At 34.5% G+C, this 15,592-nt stretch overlaps 4 protein-coding genes across 4 annotated transcripts; 2 read left to right on the forward strand and 2 right to left on the reverse strand.

Moving 5' to 3' along the window:
- The first annotated feature begins 1,358 nt into the window (after window positions 1–1,358).
- On the forward strand, window positions 1,359–3,486 carry MONOS_11100 (uncharacterized protein). The gene is made up of 5 exons (XM_067863606.1): window positions 1,359–1,415; window positions 1,497–1,576; window positions 1,670–1,753; window positions 1,865–2,318; window positions 2,426–3,486. Exons 1-5 carry the CDS (start codon window positions 1,402–1,404, stop codon window positions 3,144–3,146), a joined length of 1,353 nt encoding a protein of 450 aa, XP_067729932.1. The 5' UTR covers window positions 1,359–1,401; the 3' UTR covers window positions 3,147–3,486.
- Window positions 3,487–3,737: 251 nt separating this feature from the next.
- MONOS_11099 (uncharacterized protein) lies at window positions 3,738–6,473 on the reverse strand (the record flags this gene model as incomplete). The annotated part of the gene is made up of 1 exon (XM_067863602.1): window positions 3,738–6,473. One exon carries the CDS (start codon window positions 6,471–6,473, stop codon window positions 3,738–3,740), a length of 2,736 nt encoding a protein of 911 aa, XP_067729933.1.
- A 351-nt stretch (window positions 6,474–6,824) lies between these two features.
- Window positions 6,825–10,217, reverse strand: MONOS_11098 (DNA polymerase epsilon subunit 2; the record flags this gene model as incomplete). The annotated part of the gene is made up of 10 exons (XM_067863601.1): window positions 6,825–7,165; window positions 7,272–7,382; window positions 7,473–7,806; window positions 8,037–8,166; window positions 8,234–8,327; window positions 8,693–8,875; window positions 8,971–9,573; window positions 9,657–9,757; window positions 9,825–9,883; window positions 9,952–10,217. 10 exons carry the CDS (start codon window positions 10,215–10,217, stop codon window positions 7,022–7,024), a joined length of 2,025 nt encoding a protein of 674 aa, XP_067729934.1. The 3' UTR covers window positions 6,825–7,021.
- Window positions 10,218–11,182: 965 nt separating this feature from the next.
- Window positions 11,183–12,974, forward strand: MONOS_11097 (putative H/ACA ribonucleoprotein complex non-core subunit). The gene is made up of 2 exons (XM_067863600.1): window positions 11,183–11,400; window positions 11,449–12,974. The coding sequence occupies exons 1-2, from the start codon at window positions 11,194–11,196 to the stop codon at window positions 12,718–12,720; spliced, it is 1,479 nt and encodes a 492-aa protein (XP_067729935.1). The 5' UTR covers window positions 11,183–11,193; the 3' UTR covers window positions 12,721–12,974.
- The last annotated feature ends 2,618 nt before the right edge of the window (window positions 12,975–15,592 follow it).

Raw genomic sequence — 15,592 nt, forward strand, 5'->3', positions numbered from 1 at the left:
TGTTATCAGGAATTCAGACACTGATATGTGGAATTATATGCAGGTGTCTATTGTAGGAGAAGGAAAAATTGAGGAAATTGATTAAGCAATACAAAGGAAAAGAAAATCTCATCGTGGAAGAAATAAGAAACAAACTTGGATGTGGAAAGGTGTGGAGAGGAAAGAGGATGGAGAAGCAACAGGAAGATTCACTTTTTTGTAACCAAAATTAAAAAAAATGGAAACATTCATTCTTTTTCTACAGAAGAACATAAGGGAAAGAACAAAAATTTTGTTGGATGAGTGGAGAGCGTGAGACATTTTGGAATCTCTGGGAAACAAGTATTTAAATGTTAACCACAAAAGGCAATTCTTTATAAAGAATTCACGGGCATATACCGATACAATTGATGGGTTGTGGGATCATTTGCGTTATTCTTTTCCATCTATTGGAACTCTCATTCAATTGATGTTTTATTATCTATTTCTTTATTTAGTAGATTCTTCATTAAACATCACTTTTTCTTATCTCGTTAAGCATATTTGCGTGGAAAATTATGATAATGATGAAAAAGAAAAAGAGGAAAATTTTATTGAAGAAGATGAATCTAAAGAAATTGCTGATACTGACGATGTTTTGTGAGTGAAAGTTGAAGAAGAGAAAACTGAATCTGAAAGAAACAATGGAGAAGGAGATGGTGAAAGTGCATCTGATTATGAATCCTAAAAATGACTATTGATGATTATTTCACATCATTTTAATTTTTCATCCAACTTTTTTCATTAAAATGGGTGATTATTTTTGAAGTCATGACTTTTTTCGGGGTGTTCATTTTTAAAAGGTTGTTTATCATTGGGAAGTGATTTTGCATTCAAATGCTAAATTCAACACATTTGTTTCAAAAACAAATATTTTTGCTCAAATACAGATGTTGAAGCTTCTCAAAGTCCATTTCACTTTTCAGTGTTCATTGTTAAACATTCAAAAGAAAATTTCTAACCGAAAATTTTTAAAGAATAAATATGACTTCAAAAATTATCACCCTATTTAAAAAAATTTTTTTGTGGTTTTTGGATCACAATAATTTTTCATAGTTTTATTTCAAAAGCCATCTTCTTCCGACATGCGACTACAACATAACATAAATGTTCAACACATTTTTGAATTAAAGACAAAATATCATTAAAATCTGAGGATGACAATATTTTCGGATTAAACAATAATTATATTTTTTGAAATAATTAATTAACTCAATTTAAATACATAAATTCGTTCATATTCATTTTCTCTGTTAATTGTGGATAGGATCATACACATTAACAATTCAAAAGGTAATGAATATAAATGTGATTGAAAAATGCAAATCTGATCACAAACCATTTCTTAAATCTTTTTATCATTAACCGTTTTATCTCCATTTGATGAGCTGCGCAGGGTATTATTCAATTGTTAATCGATATTTCATTAATAAATATCATTTTTATATTTTTATTTTTATGCCATTAAAATGTTATAGCTATTGTGACGAAGCAGAAGATTGCGGCGGTTATCAACCGACTTATGGCTTTACTTCTGGATATGACACTTTTAAATCAAGTTTGAATTAATTATAGTTATTCACAGTTCGGAATGAGCGTTTCTTTTTCGGTTGTTATATTTTATTAACAATGATTTTCCATAAAATTAAAGCCACTCAACCTTCGATGACAGGAGATGGCCAAATGAGAGAAATGGGAGAAACACGAAAATCACGTCAAACGCGTTATCAAGAACGTTTGTAGAGCATTTTCAAAATTTGTTTCATTTGGCAGAAAATAATATTTTTCTGAATTTTTGATTGGATTTATAAATATTTTCGATTAATAATACTGCTTATTCTTTTAGTTGCGAATATGTCAACTCGTTCATTTCAGGAACATATGCAAAATCCAACATCACCACCCCGACCTGAAAAGTTTCGATTAACAGACACCTTTTATGAGAAGCCAAAACCTCCTTCCCCACAAAAACCCACAGAGCAGCAGCGATTTTTCCAGAGATCGCTTCAATATGCAGATTTGTTCCCATTGCACAAGCAACGATTGATGGGAACACTTCCAAAGAAATCTGACAAACACATTGAAGAAGCACCTTTTGGAGACTCGCCCTCCCGAACAGGCATCATTCCAAACTTTCGTGTTCGTGGACTTTCACCTCCAAAGAGGACGCATGATCCAAAATCATTTTATGAAGGAAGAGTTATGGCTAATACTGTTGAGCGTGCATATCCTGATACCATTTTTATCACTCCAGACATGGAGGCACCACCTCAAGTGAGATCAATGGGAAGGGGAATGGGGTTCGCTTTTGCTTTGTTGCTTAAAAATTGAATCATTTTAATTTATATTCGTTCTTAATCTTATTATTTCTTTGTTCAAAAAATTGAAAAAAAAATTGATTCTAAAGTTACACAATGTCAATGGCTGGAACAGGATCGCCATCTGGCACAAAGAGCCGCTCATTTGGAGGATCAACGATGATGGGCTCAACACTCAGCGATGGGCGTTCACAGCTTGACGAGCGAGACATTCTGTACAAACACAAAAGACAGTATGCATCTGATTTCCCACCATTGGCTGATCGCCATCATCCAGAATGGGATGCCAAAGAGAGAAGAATGATCAAAGAGACAGAAGCAGCTGTGATGCGAAAGAAAGCTGAAGGAGAAGACGAGGACGAGGCCAAGAACGATCCTGAATGCAGATTCAAGCCGCGCTCCCTGCAGCAGCCAGTGCCTGTGCACCCTGAATATGCCTCAGGCAAGTCTGTGTCATCAACATATGCGATGTGTGGTCAAGTGAGTTATCTGCCACCAGACACCACAAAGCGCATTAGGACAGCACAGAGCTTGAACAGAAAGCGTGCAGAAGGGCTGGATGATGAGACAACTAGTCCTGCGACTGCTGGAAGCACAAGGAGAAAGACAAAGACGTCACCTTATGCTGTTACCACGTGGTCTTCGTTTGCTGCTGCTGCTGCGCCGGCCGTTGAGCCTGGCGATAAGCTGAAGTCGAGGTCGTTCGGATCACCGAGCGCTGGAAAAGCCGAAGGCGGCTCGCCTTATGCTCCTCCCAAGAAGAGCGAGAGGCCGCCGCTTAGAATTGCTATTCATCCGACACGTTATTAAGTGCGTGGGAGAATTGCAAATGGCCTACTGTATCTTTATTTTTTCACTCGCTTCTTTCTTGTTTTGTTGAGAACTCATGTTAAGTATGTAATGAACTGGGCTTCTCGAGTAGAGCCTCTCTTTCCGTTCAATTTGGATCCTTTTATCTGAAAGAACAAAGATACGGCGAAGCTTATTTCTATTTTTCTCTTTCATCTCCTCTCTTCTTACCTCTTCTTTACTTCTCATCATCTTTTTTTGTCATATTTAAAATGTCACCTCAAAAATAATACAATCTTTTCTTCTTTTTATTTCTAAAGTCATCTCAATAATCATGCACTAACATATTCCTGTTTTTGAATTTTATCAAAATTTTTAACGGTTGCTTGTTTAATTAGACAACAGTAAATAGAAAAGCAGACCATCCCATCTTCATCGAATCCGCTTAGAAACTCTAAAATTAAAGGAATTTGCTTGCAATCATTGTAATAAATAAAAGTAGGGTGAGTGATAATTTATGATAGTTATTTGAAAACATTAAACAGGCTTTTTTTTCGCTTTAACTGGAAAAATCAAAAGAAATTGCATTGACACAAGAATGCAGCAAGAGACTTATTCCTGATCAAATATTGAAGGAAATTCCAAAATGTGTATTTCAAACAAATCTCTAGTCAAATAAGCACGAATTTGCTTCAACAGATGAGAATAGAAAGTTTTTATCTGACTGACTTGATTGCGTACAAAAGATTCAATAATCTCCGACTCTTTAATAATTGACAGAGAATCAGCAGGAAAAAACGGAAAGTGGGAAGACACAAAAGAACTAACATTTTGCACTCCTCGTATTCTCTTAATTCGAACAGGATGCGAAATAAAGCCATCAACAATTGGCGGTATTTCCATAACTTCCGCAACCATCTTCGCCACTTTCTCATCGATCAGGTTGAATTCTTTTATTCCCAATTTCCTGAGTCGTTTGCACAGCCCAGCTGTGTATGGCTCGCGGAAGCCTTTGCCTCTTTCTTCATTGTCCAGTGTGATGTGCTGATTTCGCAATGGTACCTCAACCAAAGGCGCTGATTGGTCGAAAATGAAATGCGCCTCTTCTTCTTTGTATTGATTATAAGCGTTAAACATGTCGAACTTGTATCGAATATAATTTGAAAAGGGCAATGAGTCTTGAAATTTTTTGAAAGGAACGCACAAATTGGCTTGTTTTTTAGATTTCTGGTGTTGACGAATTGTTCGAGATGTTTGAGAGCTGAAAGATGGCTGAAGAAATAATTGTGAGTATCCATCTGGGAGTTGAGCTTGTATCGGAGAAGTTGGTTCTTCTCTTTCTTCGGAAGGCACGTTTGTTTCATCAGTGCAAAATGAATTGCTGAATATACTTGGAAATTCACTTGAAGTCTTCAAAGGGAAGTGAGGTGAACTACTAAATAACTGAAAAGATGATGAGAGAGGCAATTCTTGAGTTGAAATGCTATCAATTTTAGAGTTAATTTGATAAGGATATGACGAATTTTGAGAAAAAGAAGGCTCTGAAGAAGGATAATTAAAGAAAACAGAATCTTTAGTGGAATATTCTATGCAATTATCTTGAGACGCTTGATGCTCCATATTGCTTAGAAATCGTTTTTTTGAATGATCTTGTTCTGATAAAGCCATTCTGCATATGTCCTTTTGGCTGGTCGTCGAAAAATCTGAGTGATAAAGCGGAGGCGGCTCCTTATTTGGACCTGTCTGATATCGCTCAGAATTCGCAATAAGAAGACGTTCCAAGTCGGAAAGACCCTGCCATTCATCCTTCATTTGGGCTCTGCGTTCTCGTTTCTCAACCAGCTTCTTCAACTGCTCAAGCTTTTCTTGCTCCGCTGGATGAGTCGGTTCAGGTGCATTTATCAGCATGCTCTTCAGTTCTTCTAATGTGAGTTTGCTTGCTATTTTACCGTCTTTCAGCACATAAATGTCTTCTTCCTCAAATTCCCAATCTTTTTGTTCTGCTTTCTGTTCAGCTTCTTCCCACATTTTTGTTTCGTTCTCGTCCACAATCCAATCTTTCTTTATCCATTCTCCAAATAGTTTCTTGTGAGCGTATGCCTCTTTTATTTGCTGTCGTACAATATCTCTTCGCTTTTTCGTCAATTTTCCGATCTCCTTTGAAGACGGATCATAAATTGATGAGTTTTGTTCATTCGTTTCTGCATCTTGCGAAAATGTTGTTAAATTGTTATCAAGATTTTGTTGCATCTTATTCTTTTTAATTGAATCCTGCAATTCACCCTTTTGGCTCTTCATTGTCCGAACCATTGCGCTATTTGGGGCTGCCAATGCATACTCTTCATCTTCCGCTTGCCACTTCCTTATGCACTCATCTCTGCTCATCTGTGCAGCCGATGATACTCTTTCTCCATTGATTTCCACTTCAATTCCAGGCACCAGTTGCGCTTGAATGGGCTTCACCGTCCAGCGTGTGATGTTTGCTTCAAGGAGTGAGTCTATCTCTGATGAGTCGATTGAGTCATTATCTAATTCAGGGCTTAAATCGTGAGTGTTTTGCAACTTATAGTTTGAATCATTTGTTAGAATGTTGCGTTGAGTTTTCGGCCAATCTGTTTCACAAGTTGTTGATTGATTAAGAATGTTATCAACTTCACAACGATTTTCCTTTTTGTAACCTTTAACTTTTGTTGGTGAAAATATGTCCACTGAATCATTTTCGTCAGTTTCTTGCTTTAACATATTCTTTGCTTTTCTTTCGCTTTTCTTAAGATTCTCTCTGAAAGTTATCCTTTCGTATTCTTTTTTGATGTCAGATAAAAATTGCAGCTCAGTATAGAGCTGATTTCTGCGCTCTGCTATTGAAGGATTAACTCTCAATCGTTCAACATGCTCGCGAGTTAGAAATGTCTCATCATCTTTTATGTATTTCATGGGTGATTTGGTAGAAATATCTGAAATTCTTTCCGAAGTCAATAAAATCTCATTATCGCTTTTCCTGAGAGGGCTTCCCTCAGCACCTCTCACTTCTGGTACAGGACGATGAAGCATTCTGAAATCTTTATTTGAAAATGAAAATGAAGAAAGTTGTTCTGAAGACGACGAAGAAGATTGGGTTGTTGTCCTGAAACACGTGTTTGCAAAGTTATAAGAATAACCGCATATGCCATTTGAAAAGGAGGATGTTTGTAATAAACTTGAAGTTTTTCTTGGTTTAGAAATGAAACTGTTGTTCGGATTACTTGGCAGTTTTTTATCAACAGAGCTCCGTGAGAAATCAAAAGGTAGTGATGATGATTGAGATATTTTTTCATAAGAATTTGAAAATGTTCGAAAACCAGAAGTCATGAAAGAAGTAAAATACAAAATAGTTCTTGTAATACAATGCTAATAGGAAGTTGTATCTTTATCTTATTCTCAGATAAACAATATATAATTTACGCTTTTTAGAGTATTTGTTTAATGTTCAGTTTGAAACACTATTTTTTTAACGCAAAAATGAATAATTGCAAAAAATTAATAATGGTGCCTGCATGATAGATATCAGCGTTTAAGAAAAACATTTGAAAAATCTTATAGGATGTGTTCAGAATGCAACCATATATTCGATTTCACAATCTTTTGGAAAATATTGAAGAAATTTCACAATATGAAGTTATTTCTGTTTAATTTCAAAATAAGAAACTGAAAGCTTGTGCTAAAAAATGGAAATGAAAATATTATTGTTCATGTGCTTCAAATGCGTTTAATAGAGAAATGGTTCCATGAAATTTCAAAAAGAACCCATCGTATTCTTTATTCACGATAGTTAAATAATAAAAATCGATATTGATATGACCAGATGAAATGCTAAAGAATCAGATGAAAAGTTCATTGAAGAAATGAAGTGGATAAGCTCAGTCAATTTGAGAAGGCTCCCATTCTCCTGTTGAAGGGTAATACACAAAAAAGCTAAACGCCTGTGAAAATGAACCGGGGTTAATACACTTTGTATCCTGATACGTGAGATTAAATTCTGGCCATGAGTCTCCAATTACAACCTTGTGGAATTCACATGAAACGAAAAATAATAAAATTTCAAATAGCATTGGAAAGGGGAAAAAAATAGCTTGCTATTAAAATTGAAAAGTCAAAAAAAAAGCATACGAAATGTGGAAGAGGATAAAGAGATAACGAATCTGCATGAGACCACATAATTGGCTGAAGTGCAAATGGAAGAGGCGCAAGTGTTGCTTGGTCAAACAGTGTTCTCAACATCTGCAATTAATTAGACAATTATTATTATTATTATTATTATTAGAAATATTTCTTTTAAAAAAATTGATTATGAAAATGAAAATAGCATACAAATTGTGAGATAACAAATTCCTGTTGAGCTTTTGATTCTTCAATCTCAAACGCTGTTGGAATTTGTGAAGAAGATGAGGTTGTCACCAATGACGTAGATGATGCTGATACCGAAGCAGAGGACGGCTGTGAAGATGAAGAGGCATTAGAGTTATCTGTTATTGAGCATTGAGATTCCAACTGAAATTGAAGGTTCTCAGAAGAAGAGTCAGAAGAATGCGAAAGCGACTGAGAAAGGGGGTGTGAGATTGAGGCGGATGCGTGGCACACCCGACGAAGCTTTGAAGTGATGTCATCTCTGAAGAAGAGAATTGTCTGATCATACACTGTCATCCTGTTGTGAAAGGTCATGCATAGAGTCAAAATGAAAAGTGAAAAAAAAAGATATAAAAACATTTATGGAAATGTTTTGTAAAACAAAGCAAAATCAAGTTAATATTTAAAAATATATGAAAATCGAATTAAAATAAAAAATCAAAAAAAAAAAAAAATGAGAAAAAAATAGATTTTTACAACAAAACTATTTATTTATCCATCAACTTCATTTATAAAACGCTCACAAACCTGCATGGATTTGTTGTATTTATAAAGTTGATGTTATATTTCTTAAATGGAGCAAAAAGTGAACTAAAGAGTGAGCGACGAGGAAGAATGGATGGGGTGGGTGTAAGATCACGCGGTCCTGGAATAAAAACTTATAACAAAATTGAAATAAAGCATTCATATTGAACTTTGGTTAATGTTGAATAAGTCTTTCATACCAAATGTTGTTTTCTGAGCAATATTTGTATATTTTGATATCAAAACAGCTAAATATTCAAATTGTTTCTTCAGATTTTCCTCATCGTCAGAACCCTAATAATAAAAAGAAAAAGAAAAATGTATATCATGATAAATTAATTCGTCAAAATAATAAATAATGAAAAATTACAACAACAAAAAAAGAAAAGAAAAGAAAAGAAATAGAGAAAAAAAAAGCTACAGCACTGGGTTTTTCCAGGCGGTCACCCATCCAAGTACTAACCCAGCGTTGGCCGCTTAACTTCGGAGGTCTGAAGGGATCCGGTGCGTATGACCAACTATGGCCGTAGCTCGAACGAACAATTCTTTGCACCACTTTTATCACATTCTCCTTTCATTCACTTTCAAATTTTTAATTTATTAATTGTCTTCATTTCTTCGATATCTTTTCTTCTTTTCTCTATCACTCATTTGCATACTGCCATAACTGATTGAGAGGAAAAATTTCCCATGAGAACGATGTACTTTGGAGGAATGCTCTCGCTGTCGTTGTATCCATCAAGCAATATAGATAATTTTTGAGTAACGCGAGGCTCATCTAAATAAACATCGCTTAAAACGACAATGAACGACGAAGAGGCAGATCGGACTTGAACAAGTTGCTAAAATATGAATGAAAAAGTTTAGTAATTCATTGAATAAATATGAATGGTATAAAAGACTCAAAAAAGATATTCTAATAAAAAGATTGAAATACTGTTTCGTTAAATGCATCCAAAGAGCTGACTTGACTTTCTTTTTGGACTTTTTGTGCTTCTTTTGAATCTGCATTTTCTCGTTTTTCACTCTTTTCTGTTCCTTTTTGAAGTCCCTTGGTTCTCCAACCTTTGAGCAATTCTGGATTTGCTTCAATACTTTCACTCCGTTTTTCTGTCGGTGGAAAAAACAATCCATTCACAAGAAATGTTCCTTTTTTAATTCCTTTTTGAATTCCTTTCATCGTTCCAGCTTCTTTTTCATCAGCTCCTCCCATTAAGCCAAATCCATCTGAAGACGAACCTTCTGGCTCCATTCCTCTCAATTCCACATTTTCTTCTTTGTCGCTCACTTTCTCTCCATCTACAATGACAAAAGAACCTTCAGTGAAAAATCCTTCATTCACATAGCTAATTCTTTCAAAGCTCAGCGGAATTGATCCGGATGGATCTTCCAACACCAAATTTAACTCTTTCATCGGGCGAAGATCGTTCTGCTCTTCAACGAAACTGGACACTTGACTTGTGGGGTCTGGATTTTCTCGAAGTATCCCAAATAACAACTTTCGTCCAGTGCTTCCAAGAAGAGAAGCAATTGGTGTAATCTAGAAATCAAGATAATTCAAATAGCAAATTGTCATTTGGAAAATTTCTTCATCATAAAATAATGAAATGTTGATATTGTAACCTCGTTGTTATGAGCGTTAATTCCAATACCCGAATTCGTTTTTGCTTGAGAAAAAGCTGGACTTCTTAGCAGCCTTTGATACAGAATGGAATATCTTTCCACTAAAGTATTTTTTATAAAGAGAAGGAGAAAAGAATATCGATTATAAGAAATAAGCACAAATCAAACAAAAATATTCCCTTTTTGAAGATGCATCTCCAAGAATTGTTTGGTGAAATTGAGAAATTCTTTATAAAAAAAGTGCACATAAATACGTAATTATTTTCTTGTCATGTTATAGAAAACTGTATCACACTCAAATCGTTTTATATCCGAGCGAAAGTGTACGAAGGGAGTTTCAAAAGCGCTTTGAACATCAAAAAAACTGTCATCGTCTACAATAAGATAAGGATCTTTTGTTCGTTGAACATGTGCAATTGCTTCTGTAATATGTGAAAGTTTACAAAGTTGTGTATTCGAAGAGCTTAAATATTCCAGAATATCTGTCAATAACTCTCCAGGACTTTCTTGATCGTTCAAAAACGTGCATAAATGATCCAGTCCAGCGGCATCGATATTCATGCTTTGAAGCCTGAGCTTAGATAGCACAAGCTTCCTTATATTTTCCATTTTAGGAGAAAAATTCGCTTTTTGTTTTAAATAAGATGATCAATAAATAATAAAATCTTTTTATTATCATTAATATCTTAACCATGCTATTTGAGCTTTAAAAAGTAATTTTTCAAAGAAAATGCTGTAACTCAGAGAAATTATTGCACAGGAAAATCATTATAAGCATCATTTTTTGAAAGAACATTGAATAATTTAGAAGAATATAAAAATTTAATAATGAAAAAGTTTTATTTTATTATAGCGCTTATTGCGTTGCATTACATCAAAAGAATGTTCTTTATCACATAAAAATTGTTGTAAATAAATCAACGTGCGTCTTGTCTATGATTTATAATTTTTCAGAAAAAACATTTGAATCCTTCTCTGAAATCTGCTTTGAACAATTTATCAATAATACAAAGACTGTAATTGTTGCAGACATATCGTATGCATTGTTATAAATTTATATCCCCTTCGAACTTTTTTTTTCTCCAATAAGTGAATTTAAACGCTCTTCAAGCTTTCGAATAATCCAACAACTGTAAGCTCTTTCTTCTTCTTTATTTTCTTTCCTTTTTTTTTTTATGTAATGCTTGTGCTTTTATCAATTCTTTTTGAAAGGAACGTTTATAAGAATATATTGCATGCACTTTTTTGTTCAAAACGCAATGATCAACTTGGAAAATAGAATTTTCAAAATGAAAATTATAAGCATTTTTTCTCATCATCTTTTCAATAGATTCACAATCTGATTTCATTTCTGTCTAGTTCCAACGAAATGATATCAGATTATTCTCATGAAAGAAAAACCAATAATTGTTGAAATTTCTTGATTTACATTATTCAATTAAAAAAACAGAATTTCCTTGTAATTATTATGATGACAATCGTGATTATCTTTGCTTTGCAAAATATTAAAATAAAATGTCCCCTTTATTTATAACAAATGGAACAATATGAAAACACTCAAGAAAATGAGAACAGTAGCATGCTAATAAGTACAAAATGCGGTATTGAAATATTAGAAGATAGTGATAGTTCGAATGACGAAGAAGAGGATCTTGATCGAATGATCGTTGAGGAAGGAATTCCAGAAGATGATGAAATTGATGATGTGTCTGCTACTGGAATTAAAAGTGTACATGAAATAACTGTGTGCACTTGATAAATTATGTTATTTATTTGTTTTTATTTGTTGAAGCCTGAACCTCCAGAAATTTCTGCGTTGCCAACAATTAATGAAACACAAGCTATTGAAGAAATTGGCCAAGTAGAGTCCGTTGTTGAGGGAATTGCTGTTGTTAAGGCGGATACATCAAAGCATATCCTTGATGCTGGGAGTCTATTGTGTTTAAGTACACGTCGTTCAATTGGTTTTATTGAAGATGTGTTTGGTCCGGTGGTTCAGCCATTTTATACGATACGTTTAAGCAATGAATTGCTCTCATTGCCTGAAATAACAATTCGTAAAGGAACTCCAATCTTTGCAGCATCTGATATGGAAATTATTGCTCAACCTGATAGATCAAAAGGAAGTGATGCATCAAATGTTGATGATGAAGAAATTGCAGATTACGAAAGGGAATTTTCTGATGATGAAGAAGAAGAAAAATGGAAAGCTCAAAGAAAAAAGGAAAAATTAAAATTGAAAGAAGAAAAATCATCAAAGCAAGAAAAGCAATCTTCTTCATCATTCAGACTTCGACAAAATCGTAGAGAATCGGGCCATGAAAACGTAACACTAGGAAATGGAGATAAATTTTCCAGGAAAAAGGTTGATGCGCCCAGTCCCTATTCTGGCTATCCCTTTTCGCAAGTTACAAATTCTCCGATGTTTTATCCAGCACCAATGGGATATGGGCCAAGTCAGAATCAAATGATGAGTAACTCTGGTGGAAGCAACGGAGTCATGTGGATGATGCCCTATCCAATGGCCTACCCTGGTCCTGACAAGCCTCATGGGGATATTATGCCTTCGCTTCCTGTAGGAATGGCATATGGATATCCGATGAACTCTTACGTAATGACTCAGCCTCCACCTCAGCCTGGCCAAATGTTTAACCCTTCTTTCCAACAGCCTGCTCCTGTTGCTTGGGGAATGATGCCCCAGCCGGCCGCTCCTGTCGTTCATTCTGCTCAACCATCCACTTCGCCAAGCTCTTCGACAAGCACTTCTTCTTCTTCTTCTTCTTCTTCTCAGATGACGCCGGCTGACATCTTCCCTGGAAGTGCATTGCAAGCATCTGCAATCACTTCTACTACTTCATCTTCTGTGAGTGAACAAACCTCTGCTCCCGCATCTTCAACTATCTCTACGTCATCAGCGTTGTCTTCATCCCCTTCGTCATTATCGTCAACAACAATGAATGCATCTGTTGAAGGTGTATCCTGTCCAAATAATTCAAGCACAGATTTAACTAATCCTTCTCAATCCGAATTGAATTATCAACTGTTTCAGGATCATCCTAAATAATTGCGCCTCATGTTACAAATAACATTTCAGAATCAACTCAGCAATAAGCAATTTGAATTTTCAATTATTAAAAAATAAAGAAAAAGTGAATAATTTAAAATAAGAATTGAACTTTTTTTTTAAGTGAGTGAGCTTGAAGCAATTATACGCTTAGGTTATTCGGGATTGCGAGTGCTTTGAAATTTTAAGTTTGATTTTTTGTTTATTTTTTACTTGACTGCCCTTAATAAGTAAAAGTGATTCATTTTAGAAAATTTGCAAATTTGAGTTGAACGGGTTGAAGTGCAATTTTAATGATAGCATCATGGATATCTTTTATTTTTTATTTTCCATTATGCTTTGAATCATTAATTCAATCATCATATTTATCAACTTTGTCCTTGAAAAACTCGTCTTTGAGCTCATCGATGTTTGGATTTTATCAACCACAAAATTATCATGCAATATATATTTTATCGAGTTCACTTGTTAATCTTTCAACTTGTACTGTTTTTAACACTCATTCTTTCGAAAAATCATTTTTATCTTGTTTTTCTGGATTTATTTGTTGTAACAATATTTCTTTCGTTTCAAATTCATTAGTTAATACAGTTTCCCCGCTTATTTCATCTTCATCGTTGCATTCATTTGCTTCATCTTTATCTTTACTTATTTCATCGACGAGATTTTCAAATTTTATTTCTACGCAATCTCCATTCATTTATACAGAACATGTTTCAAGCCTATCAATATATAATAGTATTTTTTCGAATATTTCTCGTTTTCCAGCGAGATCAACTTCATTTCAACAATGTAATAATTATGTTTGTAACATTAATTGTTGTTCATGGAGTTCTGTGCCAGATGCTCTTTATTGTAGTATATTTCATACGATCAGTTCTTCATCCATGTATCTTTTTTCTTTTAATAATTCGTATTTTGACTGCTCTCATGAATTCAATGCTTTATATACAAATCGTTCAATTCTTGAAGGAAGTGGTAAATATTCTTTTGTGAGTGATCAATTTCAAGGATGTTCTACCAACAAAAGACCATTAACAGATAAAAATTCTGACACATGTGGAGGTGCACTTTTTTTTGAAAATCAACCAAAGTCTGAGTTGACTTTGAAGGATTGTGACTTTAATGAATGCTTCGCTTATTCAAATGGAGGATCTATTTTTGCTTCGTCCATTGGAGTCGTAGAAACTGAAAATTGTACATTTAAATTAAATAGTGTGCGCTTCGGAGGAGGAGGATCAGTTTTCTTTATGAATGTTAAAGAATCGCTTCATTTATATCAAAATCAATTTGAACGTTCAAGTAGTTACCAAGAAGGAGGGGCTGCATACATATGGAACTGCAAAGTGGATTCAAAATATACGAGTGACTCCAGTGATGAAATCCGAATTGCGCTTGATGCGGTTGGGTTTCAGGCATGCCATATAGCTATGAAATCTGGGGGCAATTCAGCTGGTGGCGGCTGTTATGTTAGTTCTTCGGGGAACATTGCGGAAGCAGGTTATCTATGCGGAATGAAAAACATCACTGCATATCGTTGCACTTCTTTTATTGGTTCTGGAATTGCATGGATTATATTTAATGGAAATGGAGCTCTAAATGAAAAGACTGATATTCCAGTAATTTTCAGTATGTGTTTTCTGGTAAAAAACTTCGCTCATTCTAATTACCTTGAGGATTTTAAAGATATGTTTCTCAAAGATGATATGTTCCTTTATTCTAAAAATCGTTCACCATTTACTGAATCGTTTACAACATCAGAAAATAATTTTATCGTTCTTAAACATCCAAATGAAACGATTCAACTAGGAAACGAGTGGATTACAACCTATTCTGGTCGCCTTGTTTCACCTGAAAGTGGAGAAGACGATTCTATGTGTGGATTTCCTGGACATTCTCCTTGTTTTACGCTTTCATCGGCACTTGTCAACGATACTCCAATTTCAGTAAACGTAGTAAGTTGTTTGCAGGGTATTTATTCTCATGAATCTCCTGTTGCACTGACTTCTTTTCAAACTGTAATGGTCAACGGTTCTGGTCCTGATGTAGTATTTTTGATTGGAAATGAAGACAGATGGAATGATGAAGGACGCAAGAAATTTGATGATAGAAATGAAGGAAATGCAAAAATTTTTGAAAAAGATTATTTTAAACGGCAAGGATATGGTTTCGATATTGAGCAATCTGCTTTTTATGTATTTGAAGTTCGCTCTGCATATCTTACAAATATCAAGTTTCAAATTAATATTTCGTTTTTCAGTTTGAATCATCTGTCACTGATCTGTATTTCAAAAACTGTTATGGAGTTTAGAAGCATTTCAATATCCCCATTTTCTGGTGTTATTTCATCAGCAGACTCATCTTCTTCAGTAATGAATCCAACATCATCATTTGAATATTCTTTTGATAACAATTTCAATCAAAATAATACGTTGGAAGGTGATGAATCATCACCTTATGAGTTAGCGATGCCTCTTTTTAATTGCATAAATGAAGGAATTATCCGGTTTCATGATCTTGAAGTATCTTCTTTTCAACTAATTGATGTACCAATAATATTCATTGAATACTTGAAAGAAAATGTCCTTGTGAATGCGTCGTTGTTTAAAAGCATTTCTCGCAGAAATGTCAAAACAACTCGTTCATGTTTAAAATTGCATTCTCATGCCTCTTCTTTCTTTGAAGAAAGCTTGTCAGCCACATCCTCAATTATTGTGATAAAAAATTGTATGATTTCCAACGAACTATTTCATATAAAGAATTGCACCTTTGTTGAATGTACAAGCGAGGACTCAAAAGGTGGCGCTGTTTTTGTAGCATGTAATGAGAAAATGGGTGTTTACGTTCAAAATTCCACTTTTTGCAGGTGCTC

This window comes from Monocercomonoides exilis, assembly GCF_001643675.1.
Source record: "Monocercomonoides exilis strain PA203 chromosome Unknown scaffold15-1837935, whole genome shotgun sequence".
Lineage (NCBI taxonomy): Eukaryota > Preaxostyla > Oxymonadida > Polymastigidae > Monocercomonoides > Monocercomonoides exilis.